The 19470-nt window shown below is 38.9% G+C and overlaps 4 protein-coding genes across 4 annotated transcripts; 2 read left to right on the top strand and 2 right to left on the bottom strand.

Annotated features, from left to right (window-relative positions):
• The first annotated feature begins 1078 nt into the window (after positions 1-1078).
• Positions 1079-2496, top strand: LOC103961349 (probable WRKY transcription factor 74). Its single transcript, XM_009373894.3, has 3 exons — positions 1079-1803; positions 1981-2106; positions 2192-2496. Exons 1-3 carry the CDS (start codon positions 1082-1084, stop codon positions 2319-2321), a joined length of 978 nt encoding a protein of 325 aa, XP_009372169.2. The 5' UTR covers positions 1079-1081; the 3' UTR covers positions 2322-2496.
• A 123-nt stretch (positions 2497-2619) lies between these two features.
• LOC103961350 (40S ribosomal protein S15-4) lies at positions 2620-4231 on the bottom strand. The gene is made up of 4 exons (XM_009373895.3): positions 4123-4231; positions 3852-4000; positions 3625-3682; positions 2620-3060 (listed from the first exon to the last, which is right to left on the bottom strand). The coding sequence occupies exons 1-4, from the start codon at positions 4123-4125 to the stop codon at positions 2812-2814; spliced, it is 459 nt and encodes a 152-aa protein (XP_009372170.2). The 5' UTR covers positions 4126-4231; the 3' UTR covers positions 2620-2811.
• A 4223-nt stretch (positions 4232-8454) lies between these two features.
• On the top strand, positions 8455-9568 carry LOC103961347 (histone H1.2-like). Its single transcript, XM_009373893.3, has 2 exons — positions 8455-8631; positions 8732-9568. Exons 1-2 carry the CDS (start codon positions 8557-8559, stop codon positions 9323-9325), a joined length of 669 nt encoding a protein of 222 aa, XP_009372168.2. The 5' UTR covers positions 8455-8556; the 3' UTR covers positions 9326-9568.
• Positions 9569-15931: 6363 nt separating this feature from the next.
• LOC103961346 (renalase) lies at positions 15932-19415 on the bottom strand. Its single transcript, XM_009373892.3, has 8 exons — positions 19024-19415; positions 18028-18297; positions 17703-17829; positions 17399-17460; positions 17057-17266; positions 16734-16855; positions 16503-16641; positions 15932-16396 (listed from the first exon to the last, which is right to left on the bottom strand). Exons 1-8 carry the CDS (start codon positions 19351-19353, stop codon positions 16235-16237), a joined length of 1422 nt encoding a protein of 473 aa, XP_009372167.2. The 5' UTR covers positions 19354-19415; the 3' UTR covers positions 15932-16234.
• Between the last annotated feature and the right edge of the window lie 55 nt (positions 19416-19470).

Raw genomic sequence — 19470 nt, forward strand, 5'->3', positions numbered from 1 at the left:
AGCAGTACTCAGTGGTGTACTTTCGGTAAATTTTTCTGACCTACAGTAAATTTAAAACAGTGAAAATCTTGGCCGCGTAGTGGATCCCACTTTTGTTTACTTTCTCCTCCTCCTCGTCGATGGAGGATCCTTTTCGGATTCTCTTTGTGAGGATTCCGAAGATCTTCAAATCGAGTTCTTTGATCGTACATCATGCGATCAGTTTTTTACAGATACAGTTCATATTTAATTTTAAATAAAAATATTTAAAATAATTTATGATTGTTATACGATGAACGAACAAAATTTAAAAATCTCAAAATCTTCGCAAAGAAGATCCTCTTTCTCCTCATTCCTCCTCCTCTACCCTTTTGCTAAGAACAGAGCACTCACTCTCTCTCTCCCTGTCTTGAAAATTTTCTTTAATTATATAGAAGTAAAAGATTAATTTTTTTGTTATAATAGTTTATTATTTGAAAAATTGGTTAAAATAATAAAAAAAATGGTTAATGACATACAAAAAATAATAATCATTTCACAGTTGAATTTTGAAAACGAAAATGATCGTTTTAGCCAGATTACTCGCACAAATGCATTCTTTAAGATCACCAACTCTACTTTAACGTATCGTTCGATTTTTAAAAATAAAAAAATCAAGTGAGAACAGCTACGAAGGCATATATTCAAAAGAGAAAAACTTATTTTCTTCTCGTGTTTGAATTTATGTTTCGTTTATTTATAAAGACAAAGCAAAAAGTCTTCTCTTTCACTCGTTTTGATCATTTATTTTTTCTATGTTCATCTTTCACACTTCTCCTATAGAGAGCCTTGGTTTTTCTTCACATCACATCCCAAATCAATCTCTTCATACCACTTTTTTCCCGTTTTCCATCTTACTTACTTTTTTAATACGGAAAAGAGTTGGACTTGGAGCAAGTTGATATATGCAGCAGGTTCATTAGTAGGACTTTGTCTGTCGTTTAATAACCATTTCGTTTTCAGTTTTTAATTAATCCGCAACTATTTCTTTCTCTTGGGTACTTCACTATCTGATCTTGACAAGGTTTTTTAGAGTTTAGAGAGAGAGAAAGAGAGTGAGAGAATGGAGGAGGTTGAGGCAGCTAACAGAGCAGCAGTTGGGAGCTGCCACAGAGTTCTCAATCTCTTGTGCAAACCAAAACCATGGAAAAACCTGCAGGTGGAGACTGAGGTGGCAGTGTTCAAGTTCAAGAGAGTTCTCTCTCTCCTCAGCCATGGAAGAGGAAGAGTGAGAAAGTTGAAGAAAAACCTAAACCCACCACCTTTCCCTCAAAATATCTTCTCAGACGGCCCTAATTATTCAGATATTTCACCAAAACCCCTCCAGTTACTCCCTCCTACTTTTCCTAAAACCCCCCACGCAGAAAAAAAATTTCCAGGAAACCCAGTTCCGGATGCCAATCTCAAGCTTCCCCTCCAAATTCCCAAAACAAAAACTTTGAAGCAGCACCAGGAAGAGAGAGAAAAATTGCAGTTTCACCCCCAGCAGGTGAAATATCAGAGTGAAATGGTGTTTTCTGGGATAGACAGTGGCATAAACCTTGCATTTGATAGGTCTAGCTCTAGCTTCAACCCCTCCATGACATCGGCCAGATCGTTCATGTCATGTTTGAGCATAGGCGACGGCGGTGAGGTCAACACCGGCAGAGATTCTTTTCGGTTGATCAATGGCGTGCCTCGGATTTCCGGTCAGAGTTCGCAGCAGCAAAGTAGGTGCACTGGTGTGGTGGAAAATGGGAGTGTGAATTGCGGCAGCAGTGGTAAATGCCAATATCCCAAGAAGAGGTGAGTTTTATTCTGAAATTATCGCTTTCAAGATGGGTGTTCTTTTACCTATTTTGAAACAAACGATATTCTACCTTAAACTAATCTAAATTGTGGGTTGAGGCTTCAATCGGTTGCATAGCGGGAGCAGATCCGCTCTAGCCAAAGCGCTTGAACTAATGTTGTTTTTGTTAACAGGAAACTGAGGGTGAAAAGAACTTTTAAGGTCCCTGCCATTAGTGACAAGACTTCAGACATTCCTCCCGATGAGTTTTCGTGGCGGAAATACGGGCAGAAGCCGATCAAGGGCTCCCCGTACCCAAGGTAACGATTCTATTTTCTCTGCTCAAACATGCTTCTGTAGTTGTTATGGTTGTTTCAGTCTGGCTTATGAAGGGAATTGATGTAGGGGATACTACAAATGTAGCAGCATAAGAGGGTGTCCTGCGAGGAAACATGTAGAGAGATGCCTTGAAGACCCTGCCATGCTCATAGTCACCTACGAAGGCGAGCATAAGCATTCCCAGTCCGCCCGCTGAGGCATTGGCTTGGAATACCGCCAGAGACACCCCGTTGCAGGAAAGTTCCGGCTGTGAAGTGCATCCTGGTACTTCTTGTATAACATGGAGCTTCAAACGGAACAAACATAGGCTAACTAGTATTTCATGTGAAATGTAAATTGAGTTGATGGAAAGCGTTTTTTTTAATGTTCAATTCTTCCGAACCCTCGTTATCAAAACCAAAATTCTACTATGACATGTACCGGATGGGTGAAGCGTTGAATGTACAGTCAGGGATCCAACAGCAATTTAAGGATCACAACATGAAACACATTCAGATACTAATAAACTTGATTGAAAGAAAATCTTTATCCGATAAATCCTACAAGCCGGTCGACATTGTCATTGTTTACAGAATGATAAAACATTCAAAAGATATCGATAAAGGAAAATCCAAATCCATAACTTAATTAAAAGGCTCTCAACATCTGATATCAGGGAACATGTGATCAAGGAGGAAGTAGAAACTTCACTTGAGGGGAATGAACCTGGAAGAGTGAGTAGCACCAATACCGGGCCTTCCGTGCTTGACAGGCTTGTAACTTATGGAGAACTCAGCAAGATAATGACTGATCATCTCAGGCTTGATCTCAACCTGGTTGAAGGTCTTGCCGTTGTACACACCAATGATGCTACCAATCATTTCAGGTACGATGATCATGTTCCTGAGGTGAGTTCTAACTGGCTCCGGTTTCTCACCAGGTGGAGCCTCCCTTTTCTATTCCAAAACGCATGGAAAACCAATAATAAATACACAGATACACTCGCAATAAGTTTGCTCTTAAATAAATAAACATGGCAAGGCAATAGAGTTAGAACAAACATTCATAACGAAAAAAGTAAATGATTGCAGATGTTAAACTTGTTGCAATATGTCCTAGAACATGAATTACTTAAAGACTCTCAAGAAGGCACCGATAGCAAATCAAATAACAATAAGAGATTTTCGTTGGGGCGTCTACATATAATGAATCCTGCATCCATTGATACAAATTAAGTTAATCTACTTCACCACTCATAGTAGAAAAGAGACTATATATAAACCAAGATAAAATGAATTTCGATTTCGTTCATTTCTAGCTTAGTTCTATATGAACTTCCCAATCATCGCAAGAAACTATTCCGGATTCATAAGCTGAGACAACTAACTGATCACAAATTTAAAGCATAATTCTTGATTCGAAACACCACATTAATCGAATAATCCAAACAAGAAATTAATGACAAAAGCCAAAAAAAAAAAAAAAACTGAAACATGTGCCGAAAACATAAGAATTCTTACAGCTTTGCGAAGCTTCTTGATCAAAGCCATTGGCTTTCTCTTCAAACCTCTCTGGAACCTGAACCCATTTCATCACCCCACCGATACAGTACAGCATTCAGCTTAACCAAAACCCATTGTACAAACTAACAAGTATAAATAGATATATACATACATATATATACATACATACATACAAGTACAGGTACTTATACATATTTATTCGTAGATTCACAATCTGTATGTACCTTCTGCGAGCCCTGGCAGGGAAGAGCTTGACAAGCTCATCAGTCGACATATCGAGAAGCGCATCCAAATCTACGCCTCTGAAGCTGAACTTCTTAAACGTCCTCTTCTTCGGGACTCCTGCCGCAGCAACATCAGCCTCCACATCCGCCTGGCAACCGAACCACCGCCGCAAGCAGTCAGATTGATTCCCGCGAAAAATCGTACACAAAAGTTAGAAAATTGGAAAATAGAAATGCTTGATTGAGAAATGTTAAGAGGGTTTGAGCTCACCATGTTTGCTGAAGAAGAAAAGAAACCCTAATTCGCAGAGGGAGAGAGGGACAGAGAGAGAATAGGCGACTGGTGGAGTTGCAGTGGAAGTGGGGAAATTAGGGTTTTTATGGTTGGGTTTATATATGTCCTCGATTTAACGGGTTATTTGCCGGAGCTTTGGAGGAGTCGGGTCCGCCCCGAGTATCCGTATCTCCACGGGTACTAGACTATAGAGTCCGTTCTGGTCCTTTCCCGGGCTTGCCTATCAAGTTTGGGCCTATTGGGATTGTTTAGTTATAATTGGTTGCTTTTTGAAAAAGCTTAAAAGAAGATTTTCTACCGAAACTTTAATGAAAAGCTCATGATTCTGTTTATTTTAATGAAAAATTATATTTTTACATTAAAACGTCAATCCTGATACTATTCACTCTACCCTTTATTTTGTCCTTATCGTTAAAACTCAAAGTTTTCAACTTTTTCATTAGTTTTCCTAATTTCTAACCGTAAAAAGTGTTTTTAACGAGGTTTGATGAAAAAATTGAAATTTCGAGTATAGAAGCACTTCTAGCAAAAGTGTCGATCAGCATAAGTGTTATTTATAAAAGCAACCCTAAGCAACCTCTTTTTCTTTTTTCTTTTTTCTTATTGTTAAGTTTCTCCATTTTTACCTTATACACATAGTTGTTTCGTCTTCCTACTTGGCTCCTTCGTATTGAGTTGTTGTCGGAGCGTCTAACCAACGATTATTTCCAATCTAAAGCATGACTTGGTAGTTAAGGAAATTGCCGAGCTCAACCAATTTCTTGAATAATTGCATTTTGAGAGGCCAAATAAAGCCTCTAGCCCCTAACCCTTGCCCTTTCCACTAGACTTGCTCTTAAATCTACATTCTAATGCCTGTAAAGTAAGGAATTATTTCTACCAGAGGGACTAGCTAGTTGATTCCGTACTAACTCTACCAAGTAAGTAAACGTGTCATTAGTAGCGGAGTCAGCTTGGGGTCAATGACTGCTCATGACTCCAACAGCTTCTTAATCTCGTGTACATTTGTTGGTAATTATCTTTAACTCCAACTAAAGAGAGTGAACAATGTTGAAGTACAACCTATTGTTGCTTCTTCCTTCTCCATTATTCTTCTTTCTTTCCTGTGTCTTTCCTTCTTTTTTCTTCTTTCTTTCTTGTGTCTTTCCTTCTCCTTTTTCTTCTATGCAACCCAATGGTGCACACCATATTCTCGACGTAATGTTTCGCTCAAAAAGTTTTGGCAGGTAGGTCTTGACAGTCTACTAGCATGGGCACATCTTGATAGAAGTAGATGCTAGAAGAACACAACAGTTATCAATAGATGTCATAACAAGCTTTTAGCGTTGTTAATAGATTTTAATAAGTGCCGACAAATACTTAACGAAATAGGGTAATAATTTTTCTTTTATCGAAATCATGATCCCATTGTTGTAAACTCTGCCACTGCGTGTCATAAGGAGTGTTCACACTTCTTATCTTAAAATTGGTAAATAATTTTTCCTATAATATTATAAGAAAACGACATTGGTGGATCAATTAAATCTAGTGTATGCAATTGCCCAACTGCTATCATTGCTATATAAGAAATTTCTCAATGTTCATTTTGATGTTCTGCTTGAGTGACATGGGGCACGACACCTGAAAGCTTAAAAAAAAAAAAAAAACCCGAGCCAGGGTGGGAAGCCAAAGACAAGTAGATGTGCGAGCTTCATCTTGCTATTGTTGGACCAATATTAAAAAAAATGAAAAAAACACAATGATAATAATCATAAATAAAATAACAACATCAATAGTATACAAGATTAATATAAACAACTAGAGATAAAATTAGAAAAACTGACAAACTTGGAGATTGAGGCTTACATAAATGCAATGTCCTAAAGATAGAATTTCGCCCCTACTTTTGTGCTTGTAATTCGATAGGCGTCCATCTCCTAGGATTCAACAATCTATAATCGGAAGTCAAAGCACTTCAATCTTCGAACTCTGGCGAACTTTATATATTTCATACTCTCAAGACACGACTCGGAATTTAACACACGAAGCATGATAAAAACAAAGTAGGGAAACCCTATTTCTCAAGAGTAAAAATTAACTCTAATTTTCTATATTAATGATGATGGTTTCATGAGTTTATATAGCACCCAAGTACTTATTGTTAAAGAGATGTAACTTTTCATCTATAAGTATACATCATTTGACAAAGAAATGCACCTAAATAACATAACATTTCTAAGAAATATGGTCAACACTATTTTTCATTCAATTATTAAGATTATATATTATAATATATAATTTCCAACAGCTATGTGAAGAAACATTTATGAATCTTTCACTGGATGCCTTTAAGAGAAAGGATTTCCATTTTTTTTAAATGGAGATTAGTTGTGACGCTTCCAACACATCGAACTTCAATGATTTGAACTGTTTATTTTTAAGCTACACCTTATAAATCATCCTTGCAAAATATTAGTCAATTTGAAAATATTTGAGACATCTAATTGAATTAAAAAAAATTGACGAATACTTTATTCTCTAAGAAACGATGAAAATTCATTGTGATAATTAAATAGGCAAATGTTTCGGATTGAATTGAATTTTTTTTTAAAGATGATCTATGAATCAAGATTAACAAAATAGACGGTTCGGATCATTGAAATTCGATGTGAAGTGAGTCCCACAACTAACCCCTATTTTTTAAAGAAAGAAAAAAATGAGAATACCTTCCTTTAAAGGGCCTAATATATTTAAGTATTCAGGATATCTTATTAAGTCGTGAAAACTCCTCACCTATCCAAAATTAACAAGTGAATTTTCGGTTTGCGTTGCGCCAACACACATGTCTTGGTGAATTTATCAAACCTAACCTCTCGGCAGAACGCAGACCGAAAATTCACCAAGACATGTGTGTAGGTTACTAGATTTCCTGAAAACGAAAAAACTAGTGAACAATCAAAATTGAACAAGCACCTTTTCGCTAATGCAGTTGTGATTAGCAAATTTTCATCATACATGTTGTTATTGAAATAGTTAATTTCTAAAAACACCATTTAGAGATCATCTTTGTACTAAATCAATCAAATTTGCAATCCTTTACTGTCTCATATGCACCCAACAACTCAGACAATTTTTGTAACAATTAAGATTTTTATACAATGAGCAGTTGATTTAGAAGAAAATGTCATATGTGATTAGTGAAAGGTAACTATGGAAGGACAATACTTCTCTCATATCCCACTAACGTATATGTCATCATTTCACCGTACAATAAGAAAAATCGAAACCGTTCATTTTCTTTATCATCATCCACATATCATCTAAAAAAAAGCTCTATTTCATTCTGATGCCATTTAGTCATCCATATTGTAATATGTGATGAATCGTCAATTTCTTTTATTCAAATGGATGACTAAACAATTTTCAAATCAAATGAATTTGTACAGAAATGATTTTTAGATGATAGTAATTAGAGAATGAATGGTTTTGATAATAATGTTTGTATGGTGAAATGATGTAATGTTAGTGAAGAAAGAGGAAAATTATTGAGAAAGAGATATGTATTATCGAATCTGGAATGGCTACATTGTTTTGTGTGGTTCCTCAAAGAACACCTCAAACATGAGTCGACTTGTGTTGGATGAATTAAATCATAACAAATTATACACATGCTTGTCTTCATATGAAAATTAGGTATCACAAACTATCAAACTATTCAAAATATGTTCAACTTCATCGTCCTTCTGATCGACATTTTGTGACTCATTTGTTGTCGGAATTTCACGATTCTTGAACCAATTCACTCCTCTACAAGCCTACAACAATCCAAGACCAAAAAAAAGAAAATGTAATTAAAACATTCTCGTAAAATCTAATCAAACTCAAACAAACTCCAAAGAAACCCTAGTTTTGACCAATCCATCTTCAAATCCAAATTTCTCCCAATCCAAAAATCCAAATCCACCAACCAAACACCCATTAGAAATTTCACGTTCTAACCTTCACAACCATCAAAATCTCACTAAAATCCATCAACCACCCAAAAAATTACACCCATTACAAATCAACTCAGAAACACAACCTAAAATCCCCCATCAAATATTTGACAACCCAAACAAAAAGCAGCCTTCAAACAAAAGCTTAAGCGGTCAATCCTATCCGAGTCACGCCCCAAACTCTCATCCCAGCCGCAGATAACCCCTCGATCCGACGACCCAAATTTAAACACTTGCACATTCCTCGATCCGGATCGCACTGCCCCGACCAATCAGCGCTCAGCACTTCCCATTCACCTCCTCCCCATATAAACCACCTTCTCCCCCAACTGGCTTTTCACATTTCCCGTTTTCTGATTCTCTCCATCCAAAATCCGAAAAATCCGTTCCGATTCCGTTTCCGAGTTAACTGAGTCAAACCGCCGAGTCAACGACCATGACTGGAACTGGCGTCTCCGCTGCCAAGGCCAAGAAGGCGAGGTCTCCGCCTGCACACCCGCCATTCGTCGAGGTACGTGGTCGGAAAATCGGTATTCTGGTTTAGTTTACGATGTTGCCGTCTGTTTTGTGTTTTCGGAGGCTGATTGCGATGTCGTTTTTGTGGTTTTCAGATGATCACGGTGGCGATTGTGGCGCTGAAGGAGAGGACGGGATCGAGCCAGTACGCGATCACCAAGTTTGTGGAGGAGAAGCACAAGAATCTGCCGCCGACCTTCAGGAAGCTTCTGCTCTACCATTTGAAGAAGCTCGTGGCTGCCGGAAAGCTCGTCAAGGTGAAAAACTCGTTCAAACTGCCTCCGGTCCGCGGCGCCGCTCCGGCGAAAGAGAAGACGGCCGGTGCGCCGAAGCCTAAGAAGTCGGCGGCGGTGGTCGCCAAGGCGAAGACCAAAACGGCTGCGAAGCCCAAGGCGAAGGTTGCGTCGAAGCCCAAGTCGAAAGCGGTTGCTGCTAAACCCAAGTCCAAAGGGGTGGCTGCTAAACCTAAGGCGGCAGCTGCGAAGCCAAAGGTGAAGAAGGCGGTGGCGGCCAAGCCTGCTGCCAAGGCGGCAAGAACATCGACGAGGACGTCGCCGGGGAAGAAGGTGGAAGTGAAGTCTAAGGCTAAGGCGAAGAAGCCGGTGGCTCCGGCGAGAGCTGTGAGGAAGCCGAAGAGTGTGAAGTCTCCGGTGAAGAGGAAGGCTCCGGCGAGGAAGGCGAAGAAGTGAGATAGTCTTAGAGATGGTGTTCCGAGACGTTTCTGGAGGGGGGTAGTTTGTGTAAATTTGTTTAGGGAGTGAGGGTAGTTTGGGAGTGGAACAGAAACAGCGTGTTTGACAGAGAATTTGTAGGGTTATATTTTCTGATTTGTTTGTTATTTTTCCAACAACTTTGGGGGTTGTTATTTGCTAACTTTTTTTCTGTAGTATGAATGACATCATGAATGAGATGCTTATTGTTGATAACCAAAATGCTTTGCAATTTATATCAAATTATGTTTACATGGATACGATGTTGGGTTACAACGCGTGCTTTCCGGTTTGAAACTCTCATTAAGCATGAAAATAAGGAATTCGATTCTAATTATGGATAATTCTTGTGATTATGAATCAACGTGTGAGACCCACACATAAAAATGGAATTCAATTCTTGAAATTTGAGGAATTGGACTCCTCCATAGTATTTGGATTTCTGGATGGTGAAGGAATCAAGAATGCATTTTTTCTTTCTATTATGCCCCCATTCACATTATGCACAATTTCGAAAAGAAGAAACTACAATTTTGAGCAAGAAAATTTAAATATTAAAATACATACTTAAATTTATAAAAAAAAATTAAACAAAAACAATTTAATGTGTTTATAAAATAAAAAAGCAATTTATTTTTTTATTACTATTATATATTATATCAAATTTTATTAAAAAAAGTATATAAAATATTTGATTTGGGACAAAGGTATTTTAGTAATCATACTGGTTTATATTCCGATTCTGCTGAATTAGCAAACAGCTTTATGGAATTAGTATCATTTCTATTCCGATTCATGAACATTTCTAAGTACATCGATATTTTTATACTAAGGGGAGGGCTGATTCCAGAACATTTAAGTAAACAACTTCAGCAAAAATCTGATTCTGACTCATTCTCATTCCAATTACTCTTCAATTCAATTCCTCATATTTTTATTACGATTACGTAAATGCGCCATAAGTTTCAAACTCTCTCTCTAAACATTTATAATATAAAAATTAAATAAAAAACAAAATAAAAAACAAAAAATGTAAATAGTATATATATAAGCCTTTATATTATTTTCCTTCATTCCTTCTATAAATTTTGGTAATTTCCCTTTATAATAGTAAAAAAAAAATATGACATCAAATACCTTTTTTTTAGATTAATTTCCTTCATTCCTTCTATAATTTTTGCTAATTTTATAGAGGATTATAATAGATAAGTTTTTATATGATTCTACAAATTTGGTAATTTTAAATCTATTTCAATTCAGTCTTACATGCAAAATGAGTGATTGGTTTTCTACTTATTATTGGGTAGTCTAATTTTGGGAAAATCAGGAGTCTGATTCATCGCTTTAGGTGGGTTTCACATATGTTTTCATTTCATAAATGTTGATATAACACTTGAATCAGTGTAATTCCGTTACTTCCATTCCTATTCCACGTACGTATTTCCCCAAGTATTGGTAAATACTTTGAATCACTTGGAATGAGTGCAATTGCCATTCCTACCGTTCTATTCCACTTACGTAAACATGCCATAATTTGCTGCTAGAATGTTATGTATTGATAAAACTTGAGTGCAGGAAAACAGGCGGTGCCTTGTGTAGAAGATCTGTGTTCTTGCAAACGAAAGAGAGAGAAGAAAGAAGAGAGAAAAGAAAGAGAGAGAGAGAGGTTTCTTAAGTATTAAGCTTTCTGTATTTTCTCATTATGTCAAAGGAATAATACAATTACATATATATAGTCTTTTGACTATTTACCTTTAGCTAGTCTAAGCTATCACACAAGATAAACTCATTACATAAATGACACCTTATACAAAACTAATAACTAATCAACTTTAGTTATGATATAGCATCTTCATCTTTACACCCCCTCAAGCTAAACTTGGAAGAATTTAGAATTCCAAGAGAAAGCTTGGACTGCAAAAACTGAAACCGGTTTTTAGATAAGGCTTTGGTGTGAATATCTGCAATTTGATCTTGACTGCACACATACTTGACTTCAACCAGATGTGCAAGGACTAACTCACGAATATAATGATAGTCAATCTCTATATGCTTAGTGCGAGCATGAAATACAGGATTGGAAGCAAGAGATAAAGCAGAGATATTATCACACCAGAGAGTGGGTTTGTGAGAGAGAGGAAAGCCAAAGTCCTTGAGCACCTTGCAAATCCAAGTAACTTTTGCAGCAGTGTGAGCCAAGGAACGGTACTCAGCTTCCGTGGATGATCTTGCTACGGTTGATTGTTTCTTGGCACTCCAGCTAATTAAGTTGGTGCCCAGAAAAACACATGAACCACTGGTGGATCGTCTGTCATAAGAACAACCAGCCCAATCGGCATCAGAATAGGCTGACAGATGCAAATCCCCTTTCTTAAACAAAAGACCATGAGTGATAGTGCCTTTGAGAAATCTCAATATACGTTTGGCTGCTTGCATGTGAAGAACAGTGGGTGTATGCATAAACTGACAGATTTGATTGACTGCGAAAGAAATATCAGGTCGTGTCCAAGTTAAGTATTGAAGAGCACCAACAAGTGATCTGTATTCAGTGGGATCAGCAAGTAAGTCCCCACTATGATCTAATTTGGTAGAGCTGAGTGGTGTGGAACAAGGCTTTGCACCAGTCATATGTGTTTTCTGCAGCAGATCAAGTAGATACTTGTTTTGATGAAGAATCATAGCATCTGGTGTATGATGAACTTCTAGACCCAGAAAGTAATGCAGGGGACCGAGATCTTTAACAGGAAACAAAGTACTCAATTGAGCTATGAACTGATTGCAGATGTGAGCATCAGGACCACTGACCAGAATATCATCAACATATACAAGTACGAGAACCAGAGTTGGAGCATGAAGAACAAATAAGGATGCATCAGAAGAGGATTGACTAAAGCCCAGAGAGTGAAGAGCTTGAAATAATTTGTCAAACCAAGCTCTAGGAGCCTGTTTCAGGCCGTAGAGAGATTTTCTGAGTTTGCACACATGAGTAGGTTTGCTGGGATCTTGAAACCCAGGTGGTTGAACCATGAACACATCTTCTTTTAAGTCACCGTGCAAAAAAGCATTGCTGATGTCCAGTTGTTTGAGAGACCAATTAAACTGGACAGCAAAGGATAACAACAGTCTGATAGTAACCGGCTTTGCAACTGGACTGAAGGTTTCTGTATAGTCAAGACCTTCCTTTTGGTGAAATCCCTTAGCAACAAGGCGTGCTTTGTATCGCTCAATGGATCCATCAGGATGCTTTTTGATGCGAAAGACCCACTTGCATCCAACTACATTGTGAGAGGGTGAAGAAGGAACTAGTGTCCAAGTGCCAGTGGATAAAAGAGCATTGAATTCATGTTGCATGGCCATTCTCCAATGTTCAAACTTAGAGGCTTGAAGGTAAGTATGAGGAATGTAATCTGTGGATGAAGGAAGAGGATGTTTAGTAGCTGTGAATACTCTAGGTGTATGAATACCATTTTTGGAGCGAGTAACCATGGGATGCAGATTAGAAACAAATGAAGGTTGAGGGATAGGTGGGTGGACAGGTTGAGGAACAGATTGATGAACAGATTGAGAAGGAGAGGGAGAGACAGGTTGAGGGACAGGTTGAGAGACAGGTTGAGAAGGAATAGTAGATGGGGAAGAAGATGGTAGTGAGGATGATAAAGACACGGGTGCAGGGGGTATAGATGTGGGCATGAAAAAGTGAAGATCAATTGATGAAGGTACAGAATGAGACTGATCAACAGAGGATTGGACAGAGATGACATCTTTAAATGGAAAAGTTGCCTCATCAAAAGTAACATGCCTAGAGACATAAATCCGATTATGGTCCAAATCCAAACACCTATAACCTTTGTGTTGCAAACTGTAACCCAAGAAGATACATCGCTTACTTTTCCCATCAAGTTTAGAAGAAATGTAGGGCTTTAACCATGGATAACAACTACACCCAAAGACCTTAAGTTTGGAGTGATCTGGATATTTGTTAAACAGCAATTCCCACGGAGATTTTGTATTTCCTGAGATAGGCAGTCTATTAATAAGATAAACTGCAGTGGTAAAGGCTTCAACCCAATAGAGATGAGGAAGACTAGATTCAACTAATAAGGTCCGAGCAGTCTCCACAAGATGTCTATGTTTCCTCTCCACACAACCATTTTGTTCTGGTGTGTGGGGACAACTAAGTTGATGAACAATACCGTGAGTATGAAGAAAAGCCTTAAATTGCAAACTGGTAAATTCACCCCCAGAATCTGAACGAAGAATCTTGATTTTATTACCAACAATATTCTCAACATAAGCTTTGAAGATTACAAAAGTAGAGTACACCTCTGATTTATTCTTTAAAGGAAAACACCAACTGTACTTGCTAGAGTCATCAACAATAAGAAAGTAAAACCGAAAACCACTCACTGAAGGTACAGAAGCAGGTCCCCACAAATCACAATGTAATAGCTCAAGGGACTGAGAAGTGAATGTAGTTGATGAACTAAAGGGTAGTTTATGATTCTTCGCAATAGCACACTGGGAGCAAAAGAAGTCAACAGAGGATGTACCTTTAATAGCAAGCTTATTGCTGGAGATTACTTTGCGAAAGATAAAGGAGGAAGGATGTCCCAGTCGACTGTGCCACAGTTTGACTGAACCTTGAGCACTGACAAAAGCATAAGTGCATCCAGAAGAAGGAGGAATGGAAGGACAACTTCGCAGAGGATAAAAGCCATCTTTAACGGGGCCCTGCAAAAGCGTCCTCCCCGTAGCACGATCCTTTAGAACAGATCCATCAGAATCAAGTGTTAAGGCACAATAGTTATCTTTGAGAAATTGGGATGCAGATAACAGATTGTGTTTCATTTGAGGAACATGAAGGACATTACTCAAATGAAATTTAGCAGTAGGAGAATGCAAAGAAGAAGAGCCAATATGATGAATAGAGAGACCGTTACCATTACCGACATAAACTTTGTCCTCGCCAGTGTACGGTGTTGGTGAAGATAGGTTGGCAATGTCGTGAGTGATATGAGAAGTGGCGCCAGAGTCCAATAGCCAAGAGGGAGAAGATTTGGAGTTGTAGTGAGCACACATGGCTGCAAGTTTTGCAGGAGGAATCTTCCCAGAAATGCCAGGATTCATGCGATCGAAGCAATCGATTGCTGCATGACTATGAGAACCACAGATTTGGCAAGAATCATGAGAGCTGTTGACATAAGAATTACGAACACCTTGTGGATGACCACGATTGGAAGATGAACCTCGATAATTGCCTCTATAACCACGATTGTTGGTATACCGACCAGAATTGGGATAATGATTACCGCGATAGTTAGTTCGACCACGATTCGAGGTGAATCGAAGAGATTGTTGAGATTGAGCAGCATATGCTTGAGGCGGTGGAGTTGGAAGAAGAGGCGGTTGAGACTGAGCAGAGAACGCTTGAAAGGGCGCTGTAGAGGAAGAAGAGATCTGCTTTCGCCGAGACATGGAAAGCTCCTTGGTAAGAAGAAGGCCGTGTAACTCATCCAAAGACGTGGAAGAGAGGCGTAACATGACGGAATCAATAAATGATTCAAATTCATCAGGTAGTCCAGCAAGAGTGGCCGCAATGAGATCTCGATCAGAAATAGGTGCACCAGCAGCAGAGAGAGAATCAGAGAGTTCTTTGAGTTGTTGAAGATAATCCGCCATGGATTGAGCACCTTTTTGAATTGCTTGAAGACGAGACCGGAGTTGATGGATGTGAGCATCAGAGACACCACCAAAACGGTGTTCCAGCTTGATCCAAAGATCACGAGCAGAAGAGACACCAACAGTAAACGGAATGACATCTTCCGATAGTGTAGAATTCAACCAAATCAACAGGTTCTGATCCTTTTCATACCAGATCTCAAAATCTGGATTAACGGTTTGATCTTGAAGAAATGGCGGTGGACATGGCTCAGTACCTTCAACTAGACCTAGAAGTTTGTAGCGTCGGAGAATCGGTGCAAACAAAGCACGCCATGGAAGATAGTTAGATCTCTTGAGCTTGATCGGCACCATGCTGCCAATATTCTGAATTGTGAGAGAAGCATACTAATTTGACAAATTAGGGTTTGTCGAAGGATTTGGGGCAGAATTCTGAAGAGATCCAGGAGATGCAGAATCAGACGGAAACGCCATGGTAATCAGAAACACAAATTGCAAGAAAGGAACAGCAAAGATCAGAGAAACAAAGCGGAAGAATGGATCGAAATGGCTGTGAGGCAAGCGGCGAAGGATACCATGTAGAAGATCTGTGTTCTTGCAAACGAAAGAGAGAGAAGAAAGAAGAGAGAAAAGAAAGAGAGAGAGAGAGGTTTCTTAAGTATTAAGCTTTCTGTATTTTCTCATTATGTCAAAGGAATAATACAATTACATATATATAGTCTTTTGACTATTTACCTTTAGCTAGTCTAAGCTATCACACAAGATAAACTCATTACATAAATGACACCTTATACAAAACTAATAACTAATCAACTTTAGTTATGATATAGCATCTTCATCTTTACCTTGATCATCTAATCTAATCCATATTTATTATTATGTTAAGGAACGGGTTGTCGCATAAAATTGGATAATTAGAGTTCAATAGACATTCACAAAATTGGATAATTAGAGTTTGATACACATTCACCGGCATCAGATACACGTGTTATAACATGAACACATAGAACACACAACACGAAAACATGAACATGGAGAAGAGGCAACCAGCTCCCTACTCTGCATCCTTGACATGGGCTACCCTTTACATACAGAGAGGATGCGAAACTTGATCCTCTTTGTATTGCTTCACATTTTGGTGTGAACCATATGTTGTTGAAAGCTCAATGGCATACAAAACCTCTAACTTTCTTCATGTGATGACGCGGTTTAAGTGGTAAGTTCGTATGCTTGTTCTGTAGCCGTCTGTGTTTCAAACTCCATCCCGGGAAATTGTCCGATATCATGTCCTTTAAGATTTTGAAACTCATTGCGTAAACCAACAGCAAACTCTTCAGGACGGTCTCCGCTGCTTTGGAAATAGTCTGCAATCTGCATTCGGAAAACCAATTCGATTCATGGAACTCTTCCTTGCAACTTTCCTTGTATTACTTGATCTTTTGGTGAAGAAAAACAAGAAATTCAAAGAGAGACTTACATGATTGGCAAGAGCAATTCCACTTAAGGCGGCTGACTCGACATTTGAACCCAGTAACCAATCACCACATATACCAGCCCTTCCAAGAGGATCAAAGATGCAGGGGACGCCGGGTGTATTAGTTGGAAGTGCCGCACCCCTGCATATCCCACATTACGTAAAAATAAACCTCTGAATTACAAGAGCATTTCATTCAAGTAAGCTTCATAATCACTCAGTGCAGCTTCTCACCATAACTGGATTCGAGTGTAAAAGGGGCTCTGAAGTGATCCTTTAGGTAATCCGAGAGCATCTTCAACACCCGAGAGCATGCCCGCCTTCACCTTCTCTGCCGTGGCAGTTGGTATATTCTCCTGCACATTGACAGTTAGCGCAACGTCATATCTACTAGTCTTCTAACAAAGTATTATGCATGACAATTCGGTGTCTAAATTGGAAATCCTCATAACTCTCGTTCGTTTCATTTCAAGTAATGATCAAGGGCCTTTCATCTGTGCTTTTGTAAACAGCTTGCTCTTGTGTGAATATATGGCTGTGTTTGCGTTGAAATATACCTGTGGAACCTTGTTCCGCTTCCCATAAGCTGCAGTACTAAGAAAGGTCCAACAGTGAGGACCTTTACTTTGGGAACCCTGGAGTTTTGTGGTATTATTTGCCATCCAAGAGACGGAATCAACCCCTTTTACAAAAGCTCCTTCGAAAGGAATTTGAAGTGGATCCTCAAATGCTGCAAGGAGGGCCCATATCGAGCTCAATTCCAGCCTCTACCAGCATCAAACAGAAAGGCATTAGAAGAACAGTAGAATACAGTTCAAGACAATTCAATCATGACCGAAAGGGTAATTGACGTAGATATGTGACATCAAATCAATTGAACCCATGGATTTTAGATGTACCTTCATTTGTCCATAAACTAGTGGTAAGCCCGATGATGCAAGTAAGCGGTTTGCACATTTACCTATTGGAAAATTAAATAAAAGAGAAGAGTGACCACACACATTCAAGAACATATACAAGGGCATTGTGAATATCAGATGCGTACACGAACATGTAGAAAAGCCCCTATACAATGAATTATGCAACACGCTTTCAAAAACAAAAAGAAAAAAGGCAAACAGCATTTAAGGTTTCTGTATGATGTGAAGATGCCACAGCAACAGAAAATTACACTTGAAAAGCAATAACGAGGCACTATGTTACCATTATGCGCGATAACAATCGCATCAAACTTCCCATGCGGTTTTCCATTCTCACTCAAATGCCACATCCCATTGAAGGGCTCGAGTTTACTTATCCAGCAAGGTCTCTCCACATTAATCATACGAGCCTGCACCACGTATCAACATTCTAATTAGCCATGACATGGTATGTTAAAAACGTCAATCAGCATATCTTAACAAGGACAACCATGCCATTGAAGCTACTAAATGTTACCGTATCTTAACAAGTCTAACCATGCTATCGAACCAACTAAATCTTACATTTATAATTTATAAATATGAGTCTAGAAGCAAGGTTACTTTACCTGAGAAAGTAATGAGTCAGCAACGGGGCGCATTCCATTAGCACCTACATACCTTGGAGAAGAAGAAGGCAGCTGAGCAAAATTACCACCCACTTCAAGCTCTCCTATCGTACCCTGCCATTCTCGAACCAGACCTTGCTCCAACCACCCTTGAACCAACCCAACAAACTGAGGATCACTGGCTGTAAAGAACTGAGCTGCATGATCAAATATCAGAGGCTGAGGATCCACTACTCTGGTTCCCAATCTTCCTCCCAAACCATGAATACCCTATGACAGCAAATCATTGTCATGTGGCACTAGAAACATTTGGAACATAAATCCAACTTTCAAATTTATAACTTGGTAACCATAACTATATATGCATCCCATTCGGGGTTCTTTTCCATAGTTTCATTAAGGGCATGCTCGGGATTGCTTCTAAAAGAGCTAAAACTGCTTTCTGACAACCCAAAAGCATATTATACTATGTATGATAGAAAAAATCAAAAGAACTTCTGGGTCCTAGAACCGCTTTCTAGAGAAGCACTCGCTCGGTACTGCTTTAGGAAGCACCTCTACGTGCTATTCCATGAACCGCTTGATATTTTGCTAAAATTTGACATATTTATGATAACAGCACTTCTAGCAGAAGCACTTTCAAAGGATGCACTTGCTAGGTTCTTCTTAAGGAAACACTTCCAAGTGAATTTTAAGAAGCACTTGATTTTAAATAAAAAGTTCGATATGTTTACCTATAAGCACTTTCAGTGAAAGCACTTTTGAGCAAAAATGCTTCTTACAAAAGCAATCTCAAACGAGCCTAAATAGTAAATACCAACTAGCATAGTAAAGGTGTAAGCTTTTTGCAATGTCTTATCCACAAATGAAAATTCAGAGTAATAACAAAAGTAAATAATCCACACAAACTAAACAGATAAAATTAAAAACACTCACATCAAAACAAACATTACCAATTACAAAAAGCTAAAAACTTGAAGGAAATAAGCAACAAACCGTGTCGAAAACGGTGGAGCGGACGCCGCGTTTCTCCAGAAAGAGAGCACAGGCGAGGCCCGCCATGCCTCCGCCGATGATACCAACAATGGGGTCATCGGAAATTGGAGTGGTGAAGCTCACCTGCTCCTGCTTGAACGTTTTCTTCAGAACCGACCTTCTCGAGGCGCCGTGCTTTTTACCGAACCTGGGGGAGGGCCTTCGGCCGTCCGCGGCGGCTCGTTTCTTGGGTGGCGGTGGTGGTTTGGGTTGGGAGGAGCAGATTATGGTTAGGGGCTTGTGGGTTTTGAGGGGGTGGAGGCGGAGAGGGGAGTGGAAGGAGCAAAGCATGGTTGTGGAGTTTTTGGAGGGAGAGAGATTATACGACAGAAATTGTTGGAGATTGGAGGGAGAGTAATTTATGTGGTTAAAATGTTAATGTTGTATGATTACGACGTTGTTTTTGTG

This window comes from the organism of the source record quoted next, unplaced genomic scaffold (genome assembly GCF_019419815.1).
Source record: "Pyrus x bretschneideri cultivar Hongxiangsu unplaced genomic scaffold, Pyrus_bretschneideri_v1 Contig11, whole genome shotgun sequence".
NCBI lineage: Eukaryota > Viridiplantae > Streptophyta > Magnoliopsida > Rosales > Rosaceae > Pyrus > Pyrus x bretschneideri.

Coding starts and splice junctions, on each gene's coding strand:
- LOC103961349 (XM_009373894.3), top strand. CDS start 1,082: ATGGAGGAGGTTGAGGCAGCTAACAGAGCAGCAGTTGGGAGCTGCCAC. Junction 1,804..1,980: donor TGCCAATATCCCAAGAAGAG/GTGAGTTTTATT, acceptor TTTTGTTAACAG/GAAACTGAGGGTGAAAAGAA. Junction 2,107..2,191: donor AAGGGCTCCCCGTACCCAAG/GTAACGATTCTA, acceptor GAATTGATGTAG/GGGATACTACAAATGTAGCA.
- LOC103961350 (XM_009373895.3), bottom strand. Junction 3,683..3,851: donor CCTGCCAGGGCTCGCAGAAG/GTACATACAGAT, acceptor AAATGGGTTCAG/GTTCCAGAGAGGTTTGAAGA. Junction 3,061..3,624: donor TCAAGAAGCTTCGCAAAGCT/GTAAGAATTCTT, acceptor GTTTTGGAATAG/AAAAGGGAGGCTCCACCTGG.
- LOC103961347 (XM_009373893.3), top strand. CDS start 8,557: ATGACTGGAACTGGCGTCTCCGCTGCCAAGGCCAAGAAGGCGAGGTCT. Junction 8,632..8,731: donor CACACCCGCCATTCGTCGAG/GTACGTGGTCGG, acceptor TGTGGTTTTCAG/ATGATCACGGTGGCGATTGT.
- LOC103961346 (XM_009373892.3), bottom strand. CDS start 19,353: ATGCTTTGCTCCTTCCACTCCCCTCTCCGCCTCCACCCCCTCAAAACC. Junction 17,830..18,027: donor CTGACTCATTACTTTCTCAG/GTAAAGTAACCT, acceptor TACGTGGTGCAG/GCTCGTATGATTAATGTGGA. Junction 16,642..16,733: donor TACACTCGAATCCAGTTATG/GTGAGAAGCTGC, acceptor TGGGATATGCAG/GGGTGCGGCACTTCCAACTA.